We start from the raw sequence: 23118 nt of genomic DNA, 5'->3' as shown, positions 1-23118 counted from the left end.
CTATAATGCCTTTTTCTACAAGATATGAAAGATTAGAATCAAATGTGTTTTCCAGATTCATAAACAATACAAAGTGACTCAACTGCCCCTAACCCAATCTTCCTTAGTGCCAAACAAATTTCTTAAATTTTAAAATGAGTTTTTCAAACTCCATTATATTTTGCAGGTTTTTTTCTGGGATCTTCCCAATATTTCAGGTTTTAGAATGGCTTATCTTATTTCACTCCTCATGGACCTGTATAGCCAACACAAAAGCAATTGTGTACTACAAAAACTCTGGTACTTGGATTGATTCTGGGACCTCTTGAGGAGAAAACTCAGCTGGCTTCCAAGTCCTTTTATAAACACTGAGGTTTATACTAAACAAATTCCACCTATTGAAAAAAAAATAGTATATTATTGCATCCTTTTAATCACAGCCTTTGCTGACATATAAAAAGTTCTAGTTTTTTTTTTTATTCTTGGTTGTTCTCTAACAACCACTTGAAATGGCTCAATGTTTTTGTAATACTTTAGCAATGAAAGATGCTACAAGGAATTCTGTCCTGGCCAGATTTCTGCTTCTATTGCCCTATTATTGCCATGAAATCCATACTGTTTTAGGAGTAGCCATTATAATTCTGTTGTAGCCCTGTAACCCAGTAATATGTTATTGCCACTGCTTGCACACACCTGGAACCGAGTGTGATCTTGCCTTGTCCTGACAGAAATTTTGATTTATTTTCTTAAGCTATAGCAGCAGTACTTCTAATTACTACATAGGGGGCTGTTTTGTTTTATTTCCAATTATTCTTGTAATATATAACCTGCACTTTCAGATGCATAGTAGTATTCTGTGTAGAAAGACATATTTATAACTAACTTAATTCAATTAACGTGGAGAAGTACAGGCCTGGTTCAATAGCTGATGCCTTGAAAAGTGGGAACAAAGGATGAGGTGTAAAGGACTACAGGTCAGGGATGACGAGGAGGGAAGCTCTGGCTAGTACTGGCAATGCCATGGCTAAAACCAATGTGCTAGTGGTCAGGTAAAGAAATGCACACCTGGAAAGAGACACAACTAGCTTTAGGGTAAAAAAGACAGCAAGTATCTAACTTAAGTAAAATGCACCATATACAGAAAATGTTGATGTAATGGGAATTTGGAGCCCAGTGAAGAATATGCAAGGTATAAATTAACATTAGTAAACACATTAAAACTACCCAGCTGCAGGGGTATAGTTTGATTTTGGAAGAACTTAAAATAATGGAGGTTTTAATTTTCTCAGTGACACTGGGCATACAAAGATAAAAAGAGTCTCTTATTATCTTTGTCTCTTATTATCATCACATATATTTCTTTGGAGACAATCATACGTAATTACTGCCTTAGCTCGGAGAAAGGCTATAAGTTTCAGCACAAACTGGTTGGAGATTTTTTAGGGATAAAAGCACAATTTAATTCTTTAATATTACAATTTTTAAAAAGGCCTCTTCTTGTCCCTAATACTGAATGAAAAAGATTAAGATAAGGGAGTTTCTAATACTAAGATTGGTTTTAAAACACCACTGTTTGTCTTCAGCTAATATTCTTGTTTGTTCTCAGCAGCCTTCAAGGCAATTCCTCTCTTTAATTAAATGACAGAATATTGAAGCACAGAGCAAAATTTTGTTCTTATTTCAACTTCTGCAAACCCATTGCACACGGTGATGCTGCAAATGCATATAGTGCAGAATTTGGAGACAAGGGGTTCTCTGTAAGTGTGAATAGAAACTGGATGTAAATATTCCTTCCTTCAATCCTGAGGGTCTCCCTGACATGGGGCCCAGTAGGTGACCAGTGGCTACAAGACTGTGATGGCAACAACTTTGATTACTCCCTTTTATCCTTCTTCTTTGGTTCTTCCCATCTGTCCAGGCTCACAAGCAGGGGTGAAACAGAGCTCAGCACTGGAAGGATCTCTGGAAGGAGGACTTCCTAGGAGTCTCCTGTGTTGTGGTCTTAGATAATACCAAGTCATGTTTATCTCAAATGAACGAGTGCAAATGGAGGAGCTAAATGAGGCTGCAGTTCCCACGGGAGCCTTTGGGAACTCAGCTCACACTCAGGCTGCTGCTGGCACAGTCCCACCTGGTGGCCTCTGAGGACAGGGCCTATGGCAGACACAGTAAACTGCCTTCTTTCATATAAGTTTTCTTTTTAGCTTTTAAGTAAACCACAAGGACCTAGGTTTTCAAACTGTAAATCTATAGACAGTATTTTGCCAGAGATTTTAGGATTAAATTACAAACTTAAATTCTCACTGATTTCTTTGTACTTCTAATGAGATACTGCTACATAAATTATTATCCGAACCTTGATCATAACTTTTAAAAATTTAAATATTTCAATTATTTTTTTCTTATTGTTACCAGGATTAAAAGCTACAAAATAACTTACGCATCCTCAAATATTTTCCTCTAGAGAAAAAATGACAGTAGCCAAGTTTTTAAAAGTTTTTTTATAACATTTTATACTTCTGAGTAGCATGCTTTATGGCTTTATTATTTTCAACAAAAGCACTTAACTGCTTATGCCTTTTCTTTTGGCATTGTTATACTTCTCTGTAGTGGATTAAAGAAGTAATTTTCAAGGAGATCACATTTTTTGAGTTATTTTGTTACAAAATGTAAATAGTTGGACAGTGAGGCATACAGACTGCTAATAACTGCTGCTATCTAAAGAAGATGTATCATCTTACCCAGTGAGCTGCTATTCAGGACATTCTCCAAATACTCAACCATTGCCTCCATATCACTGTCCTGTGAATAAATTAAATAGGCATAGCATTAGTGTGAGCACAAACCTAAACACAAACACTTTGTCCCAGAGGTACGATTCCATAAACATATAGGATATCATACCAGTAAGTGTCAAGACTTGACTATAAAGAAGTTACATTTCCCAAGACATTTTCTACGTTTTCTTCTCCTAAAATATCAGGCTTTGGAATGATGTTATAACCAAACACCTATTTCAGTCAGATTCCTTGTAGAACACAAGTGTTTAGAATGACTGTGCATGGAATTTAGAGATGTATTTATGGTGGAGGGTGGTGCACAATCTCTGAAAAAATATCAGGATTTTATCATCAGTTAGTCCTGGAATATCTAAATCAATATGACATTGAAAAAGGCAAGTATATAATTTTTAACTATGCCAAAATTTTTTAATGCTTATAATAGCTGCCCACAGAAAATTAATACTTATCTTTCATGTAATTGCATCTACTTACATGTCTAGTAACAACAATTAATCGAAAAATTTTTAATTAAGAAGAGATTTTAACATTTTTATATTTCAAGTGTTCTGCTGCCAAACAGATGGCTAACAATTTTGCCATGTTATCTTTCATATGAAATGCTGTTTGTTTACACAGACTAAATTTAAAGTTCTGGCCATTAAGCAATATTTGTTGTCCAAGAAGTACATCACAAATTTATGAAAGTCCAAGAAAAACTTGGAGTCCGAATGTGTAGAAGCTGCTGCCTTATCACATGTAACAACAAGATTTTGACTATTTGAACTTGACAGTCAAAATCTTCACCTTGCCAAAAAACATGTCAAAAATACATATTGAAAAAAATAGTACTCTATGCCTATAAGACTTAATAGAATAAAAAGAAACACTATGGACTTCCACTTCTACAATGGACAATCTGTTTTATATCCTTCCGTGATCTTACTAAAATGCCCATCCTAAATTTCTCAACTTAGGAACTCCCAGTATACCTAAACAGGACAGCAATAATTGTTGGCAGTGACTTCCAGCTGGTTAGGGACCCTCTGGTGCAAGTGGGAGCTGTTATAGATTACCATAAACTAACTGTTCTTCACCCCAAGTTGTTTCATGGGCTTATATTTGAAACAGGCTTTGCTACTTTAGCTGAGGTTTGCAGGGTGGGAATCCACTTCTTGGTTGGCCATTACAGCAGGTAACCCACAAGCTCATAGGTTTGAAGGAGCCTCTTTGCCCTTTTGGAGCAGCCTGTGGGGTCCTGATTGGATCAAATCAGCACAAGAGTTTCCAGTTCTGCAGCCAGGAAATGCTAAGGAATGCATTCATTATGTTAATAGTACACAGTACATATTAAATATTGAATTAAGACTGACTTAGTATTATAGATATAATTTCTCTGTACTTCTAAAAAAAGAATCATTAGGACTTCATTAAACACGTTATTAAATCTTTTTCATTCAAAACTAAAAAGTTATATTGATTTTCTGCTAATATTACCATGTAACCATTTTTATTTTCATTATCACTGACAGTTAACCACAAATCTACAGACACATAGACAAAACATCGTAAATAACCATATACAACCCTATTGCTTTAATAAAACCTTCTAAAAAATTTAATGGGATAAAGCCAGCAATTCCCAAACCTTTGACTTTTCACAATAGGACATCATATTTACTCCAACTATAACAGCAAAGCCGATTTGCTGTAAGGCAAAATATATTTTTTCACCTCTTTCATCACTCATGTGATGAAAGGGGTGAAACTCATGTGTTTTCCCCACTTGGGTTTAGCACTGGAAGAGGATTTAGCTGTTTCATTTAATATATTTCTTTAATCTTTCTCTCTCTTTTTTTTTTTTTTCTTTTTTTTTTTTTTTCTTTTTTTTTTTTTTTTTTTGGCAGAGAAAGCAAAGCCCTACGTAATGGACAAGGGACTGTGACAGATGCCCAGAAAAGAGGTATTCCCATGCAGAACATCCAGTGTGGGTGAATGTCTGCACATTTCAGATTCAGAACAAACAACCCCATTTCTAACAGCCACAAACCATGCCAAAACATGTGTTAGAAAACCAGTGGAGCATCTTTGGGGTCACAGCACACAGAGCACTCAGAGCTGCTAGAGCTGTAATAATTTATGTCAGCCAATTGTCTGGGTTGACAATCTCAGAAGCAACTTGGACTTGGAAAATAGGAACCTACTGCATCGCAGCAATAGACTTTGTCATAATGAAGAGGGTGAATTTGTTATTATGGTCACTGAGAAAAACCACTAAGAGCATGGTGGCAAACTGCAGTAAAGAGCATTCACCAGCATCTCAGCTAAATCAAAGCCGATGCAAGCTTCATTACACACTAAGTTTTCAAGGTGAAACCTCTGTTAAGCATCACATATTAAAATGGGTTTTTAAAACAGTTTGTCATTCTCTTTCATGATTCCCCTCTAATTAGAGACTGTTTTTTCTAGAAAAAAAAACGTAGAAAAGAGCCACTGGCTTGAAGGTGTGAAGGTCTGGAAAAGCAATTGGCAAATTGCTGCTTGAAATCTGTCAATGTGCATTTCTGCCCCAAAAGAAAGGAACAAAGGACACTAAACTTCAGTGCTGGCCAATGTATCTGAAATCAGATAGGGTGTACTGAAAAGTATCAACAGGAGAAAAGAAGCCTTCTCAGCTCCTATCCTAAACCTCTAAAATTACAGTGTTTCAGTGCCTAATTCCACCTTCCTAATCAGTCTTACATCCCACACAAGGCTGCTACTTCTCAGTCTGTCTTGACATCTGTGAGAGCCTAATATAGCTTGAATAAACAGCTCATATCCCTTTCTACATCTTGCACCTTAATATGTTGTTCATAAAGATGACTTTTCTGACCCCATGCTACTGCATGAACATTGGAATTTTTTTTTTAATCCTTGTTTGAAATAATGGGGTCACCAAAGAGCACCACCAGATGCAGCATTTCTGCACTCTCTGCACAGAAGTAACTAGTAAAGCAATTTTGGGATTGGAAATTTAAGAGATTTGCAGAAATTACCTTGCAACTTACAAGCCCTTACTGTGTTGCAGTGGAATGATTTCTTTTTCAGCACACACCTCTGAAAGCTTGGTTTAAGGTATCTTTGAAGAAAGGATTTAAGAGTATGAATGTCATCATCAAAATAGGGGTTTTGGTATTAAGTAAATGACAGCAGAAGCAAACCTTTGCTATTCTGGTAGGATTTGAAGCTTATTATTAATACTGAGCATGATCCCACCTACCTCTGAGTGGGATTCATCTCACATAAACATTGATATCCAAAGGAAGGTGTTGTGTGCATGTTAATAATTGTAAATCCCTTTATAATCACCAAAGAGGGACCTCTCTGCATATTCCATCCAACATGCATTAGATGTTTACTCCCTAATAATGCTGGCTTACTTCCCCTCACAGTACTGCCTTTCTGTTTGTTGGGCTCAGACATAGATGTTCAGATTTGCACAACTATGTTCAGTGTGCTTTCACCCCAGACTCACTGCAGAATTTTTCACTTGGGAAAGCAAAACTTGCCTATTTTCACTTCCCAAGAAATAGAAAAGGTAATTGTACCAATATCCAAAACCACTCTTACTGAATATCTTAATGTGCTGGGGTCAACATAAGAAAAGCACAGGTAATTATCTTCTTTTACAGAGGAAGTCCCAAAAGGCAAATGGTCATGGGGGTGCATTCCAGTCAGTCTGTGCAGGCCAGTTCAGAGGGTCAGTGGTCTGTGTGCTGGTAAAGAAAAGCCTCAGGGCCACAGGGGCTGCACAGAGACAATGGGGTGCCAGTGGGATGGCTCTTCCAGCCCACCATGCTGGCTCTTATGGAATTTTTAGTGAGCCCAACATGAGGGACTGCTGCAGATCACATCTGAATGCCAACACCTAATTTATTCTGCATTACTGAGAAATCTATTATTGTCTTCTGCCCTTCATTAATTCTAAGCAGCAGTCTGCCTGTTCAAAAACACTATTGATTGACACTTAATGATACCATCAATGAAAGCTGAATGAAAATTTCAAAAGGCATTCTAAAAAAAGAAAAATTGTCTCTGAGTCTGATGAAAATGAGCAGTAATTTTGTTTCCAAGAGTATCTTGTGGTAGACTTTCTGGGCAATGGTTTCTTTGCATGTCTATGTTTTGTGGGTAAGCGTAAACCCAGCAAACTGAAAAAAAGTATTGTCTAAGATTATCTACTATTTTACAATTGAACAACAATTTATTTAGAACACTACTGCACAAACTGCTCCTGAATTTTAAGGCATCCTGTGCGTTTAATTTGAAAGTTAGGAGGGCATGTCTGTTTGAATGGAGCTATTTCTGAGTAAACTTCAAGTTTTACTTGTGGGACAATTTCAGGATCCCCTGATACCATGGTAGAAGTAGCATTCTGATTTCTCACACTTTATTTTTTGCCTTAAAAACTCCATCTCAAAGAAGCTATTAGTTCGATTTTTTCAAACCCCACAAGTTATTTATAATTTAGTGAAAAGTATTAGTCCACTTGGCCAGTTACCTGAAATGCAGAAGACATCACATCCTGTTCTGCAAACTTTGCACATGATCACAGAATAAAGTAACTGTTCCTAGGCAGAACCAGAATTCAGAGACACTGTAGGCCATGCTTGAAACTGGTGGCCTATGGGAGAAATTAATAGTTCCTGAATGCCTTAGGAAGATCCATTTTCAGAACTGCCTCAGGCACTTAAGTTTATTGATTTAACTGAGACTTGATCACTGGAGACGAGATTCATCTCAGCTCATTCTGATTCGATCTAAATTAGGTGCCTTTTCCAATAATCTTCAGCCTTCACACTGCAATCCCTGACTTTCCTGTGGCAGCTTCAACTGATAAAGCTACTTTAAGCCTTTCACCAATAAGTTTTCTCTTCACTGACACTTTCTGTGAGGTGGGAAAGTCTGCAGATTTGCTGATCAAGTCTTGCAGCTGTTTAGGCTCATCATTCATCACACTGTCCGAGAAAATATTCCTAATATAGAAAGGAACTAGAAGTGACTATCCTTGCCTGGGAACTAGAGCTGGAACTTTGATCTTATGCTTGAAGTATACCTTCAGCTTTAATTTAATTTAAATCGTAGCTAGCATCTGAGAGGATCCCACTCTGAGAGTTTTAGAGTCACAAGGATGTTTTCTGACAATGATCTACCTTAAGGCATCCATGGGAGTGTTATCTTTAATCTTGAAGGAATGCAAAAATCTTTCTCATCAATATCTTATAATACACATATAATTAATTCATGCTATTGATATATACACACACTCGTAACAAAAACAACAACAACAACAAAAATCAGCAATGTCAGTAGGACGAATTCTGGGAAGGAACTCAGTTTTCTCATGGAAAATGAGCATCAAGTGTATACAGTGTTCTCAAAGGTCACATATACCTGGTGATTTGTCTTAGAGAGTGTCAATGGCAATTCTGCATCTCCCTCCTCTTCACTGTCTTCTGAACAGGATTCAAACTCATCTTTATAATATTCTTCTGCAATCTCTGGATCTTCAGGGATCTCTAAAGGCAATTATGAGTTTATAGCATATATAGAGAAAAAAAAAGTATGATCTGAAAAATATATAAATAAACTTTATAGCACCAATGTTATGTCAATTGCAATGCATTCTGTAATTGAAAGCAAAGGATAGGTTCTCAGATTAAAATGTTTGTCTTTAATGAAATGATAAGCAGTGTTAAAGCTGTCTCTGGCAAAGGGCAAATACTCATCATGTGTGAATTAATGAACTTAAGGGATCTATATGGATATTGCACTGAAATCTCTAAACAATACAATAAATCAGGCTGGAAGTAACCTTATGGGATCATTTATTCAAGGCAGGGCCAGTATTGAATTGAATCCAGCTTTTGTGAGCTGAAATTATAACTCAGTTTTGTTTTCTTTAACACACATAACTTGTGGTGAATACAACTGCTAAGCTAAAATGGAAAATAATATATATCAGGTACATGTTTTAAAGATACAAGAAATTAAATCTATATATTTTTCCAAACTTTCTTGAAGCAAAACTATAATAAAATAAACTAGTATAAAGTCAAGCTACGCATACTTTGGTGTCATGCTCTCTCAATTTTTTATTACTATCACAAGTTTTAATAACAGCAGTGAGTACAATACTAATATAGCAAATGAGCCCATGAAGTACCATAATTGGTATTAAAACTCAACACATTCATCACAGCTTGAAAGATACTCCAGCCACTCTGCACTGGGTGAAATCCTTCAGCATCCCAGACTCTGTACAAAAGAATTAGTGACACAGCTTGAAGTCTGATTGCATCTCCTTCAGGGAGATATTACTACAAGAAATGTTACTTGAAGACAAAAAAATATTTAATGTTCAGCTGTCATAAATCATCATTGTCATAATTTTAACTAATGCTAGTTTCAACCACTCTCCTCAGTCTGCCCCTTTAAAGAAATAAGAACTATCTTAAATTTTACTGCATTGAAATAAATTAAATGCAAGCAATATGACATAAAAATTATTAATCAATTTTTAATTGTTTCACATGGCTACAAACCCAGAATGATTCAAACAGGGGAATGCAATTCAAATTCATTAAAACACATTTGAGTTTGGGCAGGAGCAATAATTCTAATCTTTAAGGTGAAAGAGAACTCAGGAAAAATAGTATAACTATCTGCAGCATTAGATGGTTAAGGTCTCCTGTTGAGATATAAGGTCTACTATCTATTGTCACCAAGTAATTTCAAAAGTACTTCCTTTCTTTATACACCTGATTTAGCTCCAAAATGTTGACACATTTTGATTTAGGTTTCTGGTTTAAGATATTAGTGAAAGCTGCATAAAAGCCCCATGCTCCACTGTCACAATTTTTAATCCTCATCTTTCCTGTTTCTATTTCTCACATTTCTTAGTTTGAAAAAACAAACAAACAAGCAAACCAGCAAACAACTAATCAGTACCTGAGTTTCCAGCAGAATGCCCCCAACCCCAAAACATTTTCTCACAAAGAAAGCCATTATTCAATTGCTTGAGTTCTACAAAGTGCCATTTGACAGAGAAATCCAGCACTTCATTAAAAAGGGAATCTTAAATATCATCCTTTCTATGTGGCAAGAACACTACAAAATCAAGATACATCTCCTTTTCCATGTGAGGTGATCAATTTTTCTTTCCTGCAGAGAGACTGTCATCCCAGTGATTAGCATAATTTTATTAGGTTCATCTGCATTCTGTCTATGTGCATGCAAATACATACAAAACAGCCCATTTATTATGTTGCAATACAAACATCAGGCTATGCTGGTGTTTTCTGAGTCATCTTCTCCTCCCACATTCTGCATTTGTTTCTTGCTGGACTAAAAAATGCAAGCCTCCCCTTTCCAACCAAACAAGGTACCAAAACCAGTCTTTTTACTCATAATTGTAAGTTCAAAATGTCTGCTCTGGCTACTGTAAGCTCTATACTTTGTGAGCAGCCCATGACCATACAAAACTGGAGATGACCCTGAACTATGCAGAGAGGCTGGAAGTGGCTGTATTCCACACTTCCATGCCAGATTTTGCATCCTTGTTGGAATTATTCACCTCACCATTTGTGAAATTGGTTTGACCGCTGTTTATAGATAGCCAGTTAATCTGAGCATAGTAATACAATAGTAATACAATTTGAAATGTTAGTTCAGATGCTAGAGATGCTCCAGGGTATACAAGTTTACTGGCCCCAATTCAGAAACCAATTCCAGTGGCATTTCTAAAAGAAGACAGCAAGTCCAGTGCAGGGGAATTTGGCATGTACCTAATAAAAGTTCTTAAAACTTTTTGGTTTTATGACTAGCATCTTTAAAGAAGGAGCCTTCAAAGCATTTAAACATTTATTTAAACTGTTTCCATACAACAATTCCTTGAGTCTTAGCAAAGCAGAGCCAGCTCCCAGTCCTCCAGGTATTACAGATGCACAAGACATGTCTGGTTCTCTGCAGAATTATCTGAGTACAGAAGAGCTAATTGAGCTGAGACCCAGGATCAGACAAATCTCAAGAACAGATAAAGTGGATCTGGCACAGCAGGCACCATAAGTCAACATGGCAAGATGTACCTGTGCTGGCATAGTAAAGCCCAAGCGCAGATAGCTTGAGTTGGTGTTCTCACGGTCAGGGGAGTTCACGCACCATAAGCTTCCATTTCCATGTCTGCAGTCCATCCTCAGGAAGAATATTTGTTACCTGAGTTTTCCCATAACTCCCTGTGATTTCGTATACCACTTCAATTTCCACAAACCAGGCGACAAAAGGCTGGTTACTGCCCCCATTCCTGAACATTACCAGTGAAGTTGCACACTAAGTAATGTAGCACAGAAGAAAATTATTTGGTTTGTGCTTTCAGGGAAGTATTTTTAATAAAAATCCTGGTCTTTTGGCTTGACTGTTTGACCATTGCAAAGCTTAATGGACTCCAGTGACAGGACCTTGACCCTGTCCTTTTATTTTTCCCTGAAAAATAAAATAGATATTATGCCTATTTGTGCCTGGGAGGTACTTGGGTAAAGAAGTGGTGCTAGTGAGGGCAATGCCAAGTCTACCATGTTGAAGGAAGAAACAAAAGTGCTGCTGCAGAACCCAGGTGACACTGCCTCTGTTTTGACAGCTGGACTGGCATCCAGCTGAACATCTCTGATACAGCATACTTATATTTTCCATAGGAAGCACGAGGAAGGGTCTGTAGAGCTGCTTCTGCCCCCTCAAACCTCCATATCTCTCAGCTGGTCTCTGAAAGCACCTTGTGCTTTATCCCGCTGTGCACATTGCACCAAGGCCAGTCACAATAGCATTTATTTGCTTAAAAACACTGAATTCAGAACAAACTCAGCTGTTGCTTTGGTATTGCTAGATGGTTTAGGCACAGGATTAAGACACTTGATACTTGCTATTAGGTATTCAACAGAAAACAAGCTTTAAATAAAAATTGTTCCTCTTTAGATCTCTTTCTATACAGTAACATGATGCTAATAATGGAATGAAGGGTAAAACCTCATTATCTAAAAAAAAAATAAAATCATAAAAGCATGGTTATTTCCCAAGAAGACAAGCTAAACAGAAAACAGAGGAATGTAATACTTGTAATATTTTGCTTAAATCCACCAAAAGCTTGTTTCAGGTAGCATGGTAACTCAGCAACAATTTTCTCCAAAGAGACGAAAATACTTTGATAAATATGTTTAATTTTCTTGTGCCTCAAAGTCATACTTGTCATTGCTACATTAATGTAGTATTCCCACATTCCAGAGCATGCAGAATACAATAAGTAAAGCCTTTTTTATTAAAAGAAAGGAAAAAATGTAAAAGAAAAAAAACCCAGAATGGTGTAACATATGTAAATTTTCACCATTTGTATTCACAGTAACAGAGTCACACTTGACTCTTAAGAACTATTGTACTTTTTTGATCCAAAGGCTTCATTGCCTCTCTGGAAAAAGGCAGATTTTCTCTGCTGTTGCATTCCTACTTTACAGGAAAAAATAGTTACAATTTCATGTTGTTACACTCCTCAGTCGGCACAGTATCACACAGAGGAAAGTGAGGAGCAAATCACTTAACTGCTCTGACACATACTGTCATGAGACATAATGGACTCCTAAGGTGGTGACATGAACCAGGACACCAGAAAGTGGTGTCACCACATCTCTGCTACCACAGACTGACACAGGGAACTCAGCAAACTGAGAGAGAGGGCCAGGACAAAGAGACCCATGCACTGTTCCCCTTGCAAGGCTTTGTACATGGGCCATGCTGGGCATTGAGGCAAGAGCAGGGAAAATCATTCTTCTGCCTTCTGCTTCTGTGCTGCACAGGGCTGCAAGACAGCCACAGGCAGGACCCTGGCAATAACACAAAGCTGGCCCTGATCCTTTCCTTTCTGTGGAAATGCATCAACAAAGACCAGTTAGATCCCAAATGAGCAGGTGTTACTTACTGGAGCAGATGGCACAGTGACACCCAGGCTGGGCACAGAGCTGGAGCACCTGAAGGTGCCAGAAGGGGCTGAGAGAGCAAGATCCTTCAGCCCTGAGAAGGGAAGGTGAAGGGGAAACCTTGCTGCTGTTTATGACTGTCTGATCACAGGATAAAAGGAAGATGGAGTCAGTCTCTTCAGAGAGGTGAATGGTGATAGGAAAAGAAACAACAAACATCTGGAACTCCTAAATCCCAACTTGACATTATGGAAGAAAAAAAAAAAAAAAAAAAAAAGTGATCAAACAAGAAGCTGCAAGAGCTCAATCAACCCTTGGATATGTTCAAAACTTGATCACACATCCCTTAAAAACTTGATCTGAAAAGAATGGCTTTGAGCAGGGGATTGTACTAGGCTGCCAGAGGTTCCTTCCAGCCTAAACTATTTTATAATGCTGTGGCTATTTCATTGCTCACAAACAGTTAAAAATCACCCCAAATCTATTTGTGTATGCACATATTTAACATACACACTAAACAAGCTAAGTAGAAATTTAAGAGCTGGCAAGAGGAGCTGGTGCACAGGGCTGGGCAGCACTCTTCAGAACTGTGCATCAGTTATCATAGAGGGAGAAACAGAAAGGGATTTCTGCCCTCAAGGAAGAAAACAAAGAGTTGAAGCACTGTCAGCAGGAGAGAAGTTTGAAACACAAAGATATGTTTCCCTGAGCTACATCATCTTGAACAAGGAATTCTACCACAAAGGAGATCAAGGGCTCTGTGCCCCTCTGCAGCTCAGGACAATACCCATATGAATAGAAAAAAATAAAATAAATTATTTTTAAATTTATAATCTAAGCTTACTCAGATTGGTTTGGGGGGTTGAGGTGGGGTTTTTTTTCCCTGTATAAGACAAAACCCTTCAAGTTTAAAACTTTCAGTCAAAGTGAATCACCATCCTATGGCCAGGTATAGACGATATATGCATTTTCAACTCTGAAGCTTCATTGTTCAGAAAGACAGTGGAATATTTCATCCATCTCTTCTAACTAGGCTGAAACAGACTCTCAGAACATACATTTAAGAAATGAACTAGGGGATGTACAGGACTTTTGTGCTCATGAAAGTTCTGTACAATCCTTCTGGAGAAGCACAGAAGGACTAGGAAGTTGTTAAATTAATCATCTTCTGACATGGCCATGTGCAGCTTAGACATAGAGTGAGTTCTTCTAATTGAGAACCAGAAAAATAACCAAATTTAAACATTAATATTTTGTAATTCTCCTCTTTGCATTTCAAAAAATGTAAAGAGCTTCAATTATTTTATGGGTGTCACTGAGTGAAGAACTACTTATAGTGAAATGGTTAGAAAAATAGATACAGAGGGTGTAAATCAGAGTGGCCTTATGGGAATCATCTACTACTTGATGTTAGAAGGAAAGTAGCAAGTTTCAAAGTGCTTTTATCCAAGGAAAAATGACCTCTTTTTAACCAAAATTAAACTTCTAAGAGAAATATTTAATTTGAAGGACACAGATTTTTTCCCCAAATATTCCACCTCTTAGTATTTTATCAGTAAGTACAGTGACAAAGCATGAGAGGGAAAAATAAGTTCTTAAAAGGAATGGTTAACAAAAATGAACAGCAAGAAGGAAGATTTTAATCATATTTTTCCCCAGTTTTCTGAATAGTTTGGGGTTTTTTCTTCTGATTTCCTAGTTGTCACAAATACAGAAATGGGAGCTCTGGTAGGCAGTGACGATTAAGATGAAGCCATGCTGCCTTTCAAACATGGCTTGAAGTCCAGCAAATCTAAAAATCTTCCAAAATCTTCTTAGTAATGATGGGTGAATAAAGAGAAAGAACAACATAGTGATTTAGTCAATAACAGGGAGCATTTAGTGAGTTTTGGAAGCCATTTCAGTTATGCATTAGAGTCTTCATTATTGTAAAAGTTGCCCTACTATTTACACTGCTTCAGGAACAGACCATGAGAACTAAATTGAAAGAAAAGTGACCTAATGACATCAGCTTAAAACTATCTCACTACCTGAGTTATTTTAAACTTATTTTATCGAAGTATACTTTCCAATACAAACTCAGATTTCCCCCTGAATCTGGCAGATACCAACCTTCTGACTCTTTCCCTTTCAGTCTCACAACAGTGTTGGGAAGGAAAAAGTCCACATGTTAACACAAAATCTGCCCCTTAAGAGACTTGCTTCCTTCTTCTTGAGATTTGGTTCAAGAATACCATTTTTAAGACTTAAATGGGGGATATTTTCACAACAAGAATCCACAAAAAGAGAAGAAAATTAATGGGAATGGCTCATATCCAAACATGGTGTAAGCAGTTGTGCACACAAGAGTCTGGATGTAGCAAAGATGCAAAATGCATTTAATTTGGATATAAGCAATAATATAAGTCATATGTTGAACAAGTAAGAAAAACTAGCAAATTATTGCAACCAAGCAAAAAGGTATTGAGCCCTTAAACACCTGGATGAAATTCACTTGCAAAAGCACATATTTACAAGATCACAGGGGCACACTTTGGTCTGTGAAGCAGAAAATATAGCAGGAAAATTCAAACAGGACCTTCCCTGCTGTCATCTTCTCATTCCCTCCACCCAGTTGTCTGACAGTCACATGCAGTGAATGCTAAACTGGTAGAATATAGGAATTAATTCAGCATTTACAGCTTCTTTCAGAGTAAATTCTTCCTCACTTGTTATTGCTTCCAGCTTCTTGCATCACCATATAATTTGTCTCAGTTCCCCAGAAATGCCCTCTAGTTTGATAAGAAAACCATAAAACTCCAACTGGGGCTGGACTGGGAGTCCTTTCAAAATTTTTTCAACACCATCCTGTTCATTGATGCTTTGTTTGCAAATAAAACCTGGTGCATCTTTATTTACACCAGTTTAACCTTGCATCTAAGGTGCAGTGTAAAGCTACTTTGCTCTGTAGGTAGGATAACTTGGAATAAAAGCTAGTATCTTTCTAAGGAGGATTTAAAACACTGAAATTATCTGAAAGTATCTGTTATAGGATCCAGTATGCAGTATTTTTTTGACTTATACAATCTCAGTGCATTTGCTTCTAACTGCTTCCTAAATTCACAGAATTCATTCACAGAGCTTTGTAAGTGTTTTTTAACAGAATGCTTTGGAAAGGGTGAAGGGAATTCTTATGCCATTTTTTAAAAGACTAGCCCAGAATAATTTTAACTGTAGTCATTGGCCAAGGTGAATTTTGAAGTAGACTCTCTTTATCAATGCCAAACTAAACCAGTATGAAAAATAGATTAGGAGAAGGTAGGAGCTATACAGTAGCATAATCTGCTCTCCCCACGCTTTGGAAGTGTTTGGGTTTTTTAATATAACTGCTGTGTAAAGACTTCATTCTGCAAGCTTTCCTCTGTGAACCTGCAAGAGCAAGACTTCTTGTAAGAAGTAAGCTATGAATCTTGGTGAAGCTATGAAAAGATTTTAGTAGCTAGGCATGTTGAAGAATAGATAGATTTGGAAAAGGTTTCCTGAGGAGCTTATGGCTAGGGTTCAACTCCTGCTCTCCAGAGGCAATACTTCAAGGGAAGAACTCCTTAATCAAGAACAATAATACTTTAGTCAATGATTAAAAAAAAAAATTAAAAAAAAGCATTGATTAATTTTCCAATTTCTGGATAAAACTTGCAAACTTCATTAAATCTTGATTTTGCTAAAATAAATCAGATTTAGTGTTCCTTTAATTGAATCTGGGACAAGTTGAGCTCAGTGTGAAACCAAGCAATGAAAACAAGAGACAGATGAGAAGGTCAGAGGAGCATGCTACACCCTCAGATCCTGCAAGAGTCTCAGGAGTTTGTCACCTCATGTTCCAAGGACAAGTGTAGGACTGGTAGCTGCAAATGCCAGAACTAAACCAGTGAGTTTCTCTCCACAAGCATCCCACGCGATCACTGCAGCAAGTGAGGGAATATGCCATATGATCCTGGAAGTAGGGTAACCACAAGAAAGAGGAGACCAATGGTTAACCACAGCAGAACTCACAGCAATGCTTTCCTCTTAATTGAGACAAGATTTCCTGGTTACAAAGGATAATGTAGCAAGAATAATGCAGAAAGGTTCTTAATATCACTTATTCTAAGTACTATTCTGCTTTATTTTGACTTGCCAGACTGAAAAACAAGACAAGACTTGTTTTTCCTTAGAGCCTTGGAGCACTGTGATAACTTGTATGGTCATCTTTTAGAGTGTTATTCAGTTATTTGGTGCATTTTACAGGCATCAAAATAAAGGTGTGTGTACATAGATGTGGGAAGAACTGCTCAGAAATATTACAGGTTTTTAACTTTCCTAAATTAACAAAATACTTTGAAAATCCTTCAACACAGCTTGTAAAAATAACAGGCTAGAAAAAAGCACAGTATTTTATATTGAGTGAACATTTCTTATTTGAGGGCCAACTGAACTTTGCCCACTTGAAATTCAAAGCAATATATCCATAACTTAAAATTAGCCATGGAGACATAGGAATAATGTACACAATTACTGTAACACACTTAGCTATTTTGAAACTGTAATAAAATCAGAGGTTTGCCAGGTGTAATGTATTGCAAGATATTAAGCTAAGGAATTTAGCAAGTTATCATCTTTTCAGTATACAGAAATAAAAAGCAATATAATACAGATCAGAGAGATCATATAATATGTCCCTTTATTCATATAGCTTTAATTGGTTGCATTATTTTTCTGTACAAAGAATTTAAATACTACAAGTATTTAACTGAAGCTATTCTCCTCTTTTAACTTGACCCCCTTCCCACACAAAAATATGTCTATTAACTGCAGTAGCAGTTTATGCAGAGCTGAGTGTCTTACAAAAATGGATGTGAACACTCTGGAAGCCTCAGCTGGCAATCCAAAAATGCAGAATGTAATATTTTATTAGTGCCCCTTATGTCTAATGCTGATTTGCTTTGGCTTTCTTTCATTCCAGGCAATGAAGTGATACAATGAGGACAAGCCCTTAATAATATAGATAAATATATAAATTTTAATACCTTTTAAAAAAATCCTCTGCACCCTTGTTTACTATGTCTCACCAACCGTGAAATTGATACGAATATAAAGTGGCAATTTTAGCCATGAATGCCAGTGCATGGCTTTATGTTTTCATGCCTGTTAGAGTGTGGCTTGTTGAATTCAACATTCCTTATGGTTTCTGTAAATGGTCTGGTAGTGAAGATAGCTTTGTATCCGGTTTATCTTTCAACTGTGTACACTGATCCAAACCAGAATCAACAATGACACTAAGGAAATGGTAGAATTGTAGCATCTATAATTGCACTGAACTACCTAGAAGCACTTTTAGATACAGCTTATGATTTTGTGGCCAATTTCAAGGCAAGCTTTGCTATAGAAATTGTATCAGAAACCCTGAACCTTTAGCCATTACTGTTATATAACAAGATTATGCCTTGCTCCTCATGCTATTTTCACCTGCAAAGACTGAGCTCCTCTACCTAGAGGATTTTCTATCTAGTAAACTAAGAAATTTCTGATATTTCACACTACTTTCCCACACATGTGGGTACACTGCATGGTCTGATACAGACTTCTCTGGATTTTTTACAGTAAGTCCCCATAAGCAGTGTTTCCTAATTCACTCAATATCCTGCAAATACAGGCAAGTCGAAAGGAATCAAGAGGTACAAAGAATTGAGCGGAACTATGCTGTAAAATCTGGCTTTATTAGAAGACATTGCAACCAAGGTGAAACTACCTGCATTCAGAATTAATGTGATGCAGTGAGAAATCTGCCATTACTTAGCTCAGTGTGTAGTAGCACCCACAAAAAAGCTGAAGTGGTCTATCAGTGGAAAATCTAGGGCAAAGATGACTTTCTGCACCCTAAAATGTCAATATCCAGTTCTCTGGTAAAGCGAATATCTGCTTCTCTGGTTATTGTTTTTTTATCAGAAAAGTGGATGACAAGCTCTGTCAGGTAAATTAGAAGATGAAGAAGAATTATAATGCTGTATTAGGAAGCAATGCACTACTTTTGTCATGGTTCCAGTAGCTTTTCAGAGGAAGGCCACATCATTACCATTAAACATGTAATGAACCTGCCCAGCTGGATTTGCATTGTTCTAACTGGCAAAGGAGGACACTGACCATATTTGTCCATAACAACAAGGCTGGGCTGTAGGTCATGGATGGTCCTATTATCTTGTTGATAATTTTTGCTTATGTTTTGTAAAATGAATGATTTTATTCCAGCTGCAGTCATTATTATTAGTGAAAATGAGCAGTTTATTATGCAGAGTTCTTTTTCACAGCTTTGTTGGTTTTTTTCTATTAGATGAACTGACCTCTGGTTGCCAGCACTACAATATAATTTGCCTCACCAGTATTTTAACAAACACACTGTTGAAAGGTAAGTACATGCACTGAAAATGCAGTAATCTCCAGAAAAATTTACTTTGGCCTATCTGTCTTAGACCAAATGGAGATAGCTTCTATAAAAAATTGGTCAAGAGACGGGGTGGGGGTGGAGGTGGAGGGTGTGTGTGGATGTGGGTGGGTGTGTGATGTTAAGCCATTTATTACTAGGTGGCTTTTCTTTTTGATGATAACAAGAGAAGATGAATAATTTACTTAGTAGGTAACCCTCAGCAAGAACAGGAAATATAGGTACATGTTTATCCTGACACATTTTGCATTGCTCATTCCTGCGTCATTGCCATGACTTGCAAAATATGCTTTTTAACATTCAGAAATAATTAAACAATAAAATGAACTGGAGCAATGAAGCAGAAAACAAAACATCCAAATCAAAATATAAAGGGAATTCAGTTATTAATCATTAACTATGGATGCTAATCTTTAGCTATTTTATTTTACACTGCTCATTGAAAACAAATGACGTGCACAGATCTACACATATATATATGTTCAACACAAAAATATTTTAATTTAATACTGACAGTGGCTCAGTGTTTCTGTGTACTATCTCTATACAAATCTTATTTCAGCTCTTTTTGTCTCTTGCTTGTACTTGGAGAAACTGAAGATGGAAGACATACAAAGATATCTACAGTAACCCAAAATTGTTCCTAGTAGTACAATATATTAACTCCTCCATCCACCATAGAGTTAAATTATTTGTATGATGACAATTCCACAAATTCATGGATGCATACGACAGAGATATCAACATTTTTCAACTAATATTAAACACAACTATAAAATATCTTTCCATAAATATCTCATTAGCAAAATACAAGTTTTGTTTCCTATTAACGAATCTAAAAAACCTAATGCAGACTAAAGCTATTACATAAAAGACTTGCAAATGAGCAAAAATACTTTTTTCTTCTATTTTCAAAGTCTTAGTATTCTAAGGAACATGTTAGTGGCCTAACTAGCTGAAACAATATAGTAAGAACATTTACTGTTCCAATGATACAATCAACATACTTCAGTTACTTAATATGGCTAACAGCAATCATAGAAGTAATTTTTTTCTAGCTCTTTCTTAGCCCCTCAATTGCCTGTCTTTTTACAAATGAGAATATTTGTTTACTTTAGACAGTATGGTTAAAGATGCAAAACTGTTCAAAAACTTATTACAGCAACTTCAGAGAAATAGAAATTTAAAGTGCATTTTTAAAACTTCACTACTGCAAGTAATGTTACCCTGCCCACCTCTCTGATAATCTTCAGTGTGGAGAAAAGTAATAGCCAAAGCAAAAGAATCCTTTGTTCTAATAAGCATGCCAGCTGGAGAGACCAAGTCCCAGAACCAGGATAATACAAGAACAAATACTAGATGACCCTGAGAAGTAGAATAATGGAAAATGAGGAAACTCAAAGAAACAGAGTTGTGAGTTCAAAAATTAGGGCATTGAAACAAAAATTATCTATTATAAATTCTGAGGGAATAGCTAGGAAGCATCTTAAGGAAAGAATAAGGACAGAATGTCCCGGTATGTTAAAAGTGAACAGCGCTAAATATATGAATGATATAGAAGTGCTTTAGGGAGGTTTATACACAGGAGGAGGGAAGTACTTAAACTGCTAGGCAATAAAGCAATGCATCTTAAAAATGCTAAAAAAACAGTATTTACATTGCCTGAAGCATTTCTCTTTAGGAATAAGAATCAGATCATTTCTTTAAGTTCTCAAGAACTTGTACCTGTTGTAAGCAGTCTTGAGAAAGTTTCTCTGTACTTCAATGAGCTCATCTCCACATCAAAACCACAGGGTCCACTCACATCTTTCATTTTCCAGGAAACAAATGTGAGTGAAGACTAACAAATTGGTCAGCTATAGGTGATTTCAAAGAACTCTTTCAGATGTCTCTCAAGTGCACAAGACTACTAGTTAGAATAAAAAGTGTTCAGAATGTCATTGCTGATTACATAAAACAAACATGGAGAGAAGCTTAAACTTCCCAGGGAAGTCTATAGCAGTTGAATGCTTTTGTCATTGCTAAAACTTGTCCACTGTAAAGTCCAAAACCACAAACTGCCTTAGTGGGGGTTTTTTATCTACACTGCCTTATTTTTTCCAAATTTCAGTTAATTGTAACTACCACTACTACATCTGACTCATGGTGCCACAGAAGTCAAAACTACTTACTAAAGCTAAACTTTAAGCTTTGTATTTGACAGCTTCCACAATGACATACAACTGTGATTCATAATGGTTTAGACAATTTTCACTGAAAGAGGACTGCAAGTTGTTTTATCTTCTATTCCTTTCCTTAATCCTTTAATACCTTGGTCTTTCGATACTCCAAACCCTTCTCTTGAGCTCATGTTGCAAATTTTATAAGAACTGCAGGTTATGAGCCACAGATACTCTGACCTTTCCTCCATACCTGCTGGGTCTGGGGTACTATCCCTCGCTGTTCCTCACCAGTTTTTCTTGAAATTATTTTTTTAGGTCTGCCCTAATAATTTAAAAAGTTGCTCCTGCCTTTTCTCTCCTTCCTAAACTCTTTTTAGTTATTAGTTGTGACAAGGGAACTTGTTAGTCTGGTTTTCACATGCTAACTTCTTCTGTTAACATAGTAAAGGTCAGCAAGATTAATTAACATGAAAGACAACTTGCTAAAACCATTTTATAGCCTTGCTTCTAGCTTTTTTCTTTCATTATTGTATAGCCATGGATCAAGAATGAAGTTCTGTTGGAAAATCAATAGCTGGAACTGTTTCTACATTTTCAAATACAAAGGTGCAATTAATAACTTAATAATTAGACATGTAGGATATGCATCGTTGCACTGAAATGCTTAAAGAAAAGAGGAGGCTGAATACTGAATAGAGTAAGAACAAGCTTTGACATCAGCTTCAGGAATAACAAGGTATTCACAAAGCAAAGAAGAGAAACCATATAATTTCTCTTGCCTATCCATAACTCCTTCTTGTCATGAACCCACCACTCCTCCATCAGAGATTCTGGCACAAGCAATTAAACATGCATTCAGTTTTGTACAATGGACTGACCCAGCTTTTGCATCACAGATATAAATGCATCTCATTTCCATCATTATAGTTACACAGCTTAATGACCTCTAAAGGCAGAAAAATCTGTTTCTTTCCTTCCAAGCATGTTGTTCTGTTTCTGTTTAGCAGTCTTTGTATGCTTCTCCCAGTCCATCTCTCACCCACGTTTACTGCTTTCTCTCAGTCCTCCCTTTGCACGTTTCCCCACCCTCCCCGCAGGATGTATTTCTAGCAGCTGGGTTCTCTCCTACACAGGTCATCTCTCCTCATGCTGTGGAACAGCAAGCCAACCACGCAGGCACAGATGAGGGTACATTGAAAGAAAAAAAGTGCCATTTGCTATTAAAACCCCCCCAAAACACCTCCACCACAAGTGAACTGATTCTGATGCCTTTAATTTAATGACCTATACTTTCACAGATGTACGTAAACCAACACTATTAGAGAAAAGTAGTGCTCTTACTTTAAAGTATATTGATGCATATTTGTAAGAGTCTAATCTAATTAAAAATTTTTCACCATAATAGTGCTCACACAATGATTTTTAAATATTTAAGAGTAAGACATCACTCCAGAACATTGTAGACAAAACCATACAAATGTTAATTTAAAAATATTCTCCTCATTAAACTCAAGATTTCCACAGTTTGACCCTTTTCAAAAAGCTTGACTATTTTTTTGTCTATAACAGAAAAATACATGTTATATAGTACTTCATATTCTTTAGACAATAGCTAAGTATTTGTGGACAATATAGATAAGCAGAGTTTAAAGAGATTCCATCTGCTTCTCTCATTGTTAAAGATAAAGAAAATGGCATCGAAGTGTACCAAAGGTGTAAACACTTTGAATTCTTGTACT

At 36.7% G+C, this 23118-nt stretch overlaps 1 protein-coding gene across 1 annotated transcript in view; it reads right to left on the bottom strand.

Annotated features, from left to right (window-relative positions):
- Nucleotides 1-23118, bottom strand: part of NEK11 (NIMA related kinase 11) — a 77915-nt gene that overhangs the window by 17436 nt on the left and 37361 nt on the right. The window contains exons 12-13 of the mRNA XM_066320740.1: nucleotides 8196-8320; nucleotides 2721-2781 (exon numbers count right to left, since the gene is read on the bottom strand). Of these exons, the coding sequence (XP_066176837.1) occupies nucleotides 2721-2781; nucleotides 8196-8320 (186 nt within the window). The remainder of the gene's footprint in view (nucleotides 1-2720; nucleotides 2782-8195; nucleotides 8321-23118) is intronic.

The sequence above is a fragment of the Sylvia atricapilla genome, chromosome 1 (genome assembly GCF_009819655.1).
Source record: "Sylvia atricapilla isolate bSylAtr1 chromosome 1, bSylAtr1.pri, whole genome shotgun sequence".
In the NCBI taxonomy this organism is placed as follows: Eukaryota; Metazoa; Chordata; class Aves; order Passeriformes; family Sylviidae; genus Sylvia; species Sylvia atricapilla.
This window is presented reverse-complemented; position numbering and strand designations above follow the sequence as displayed.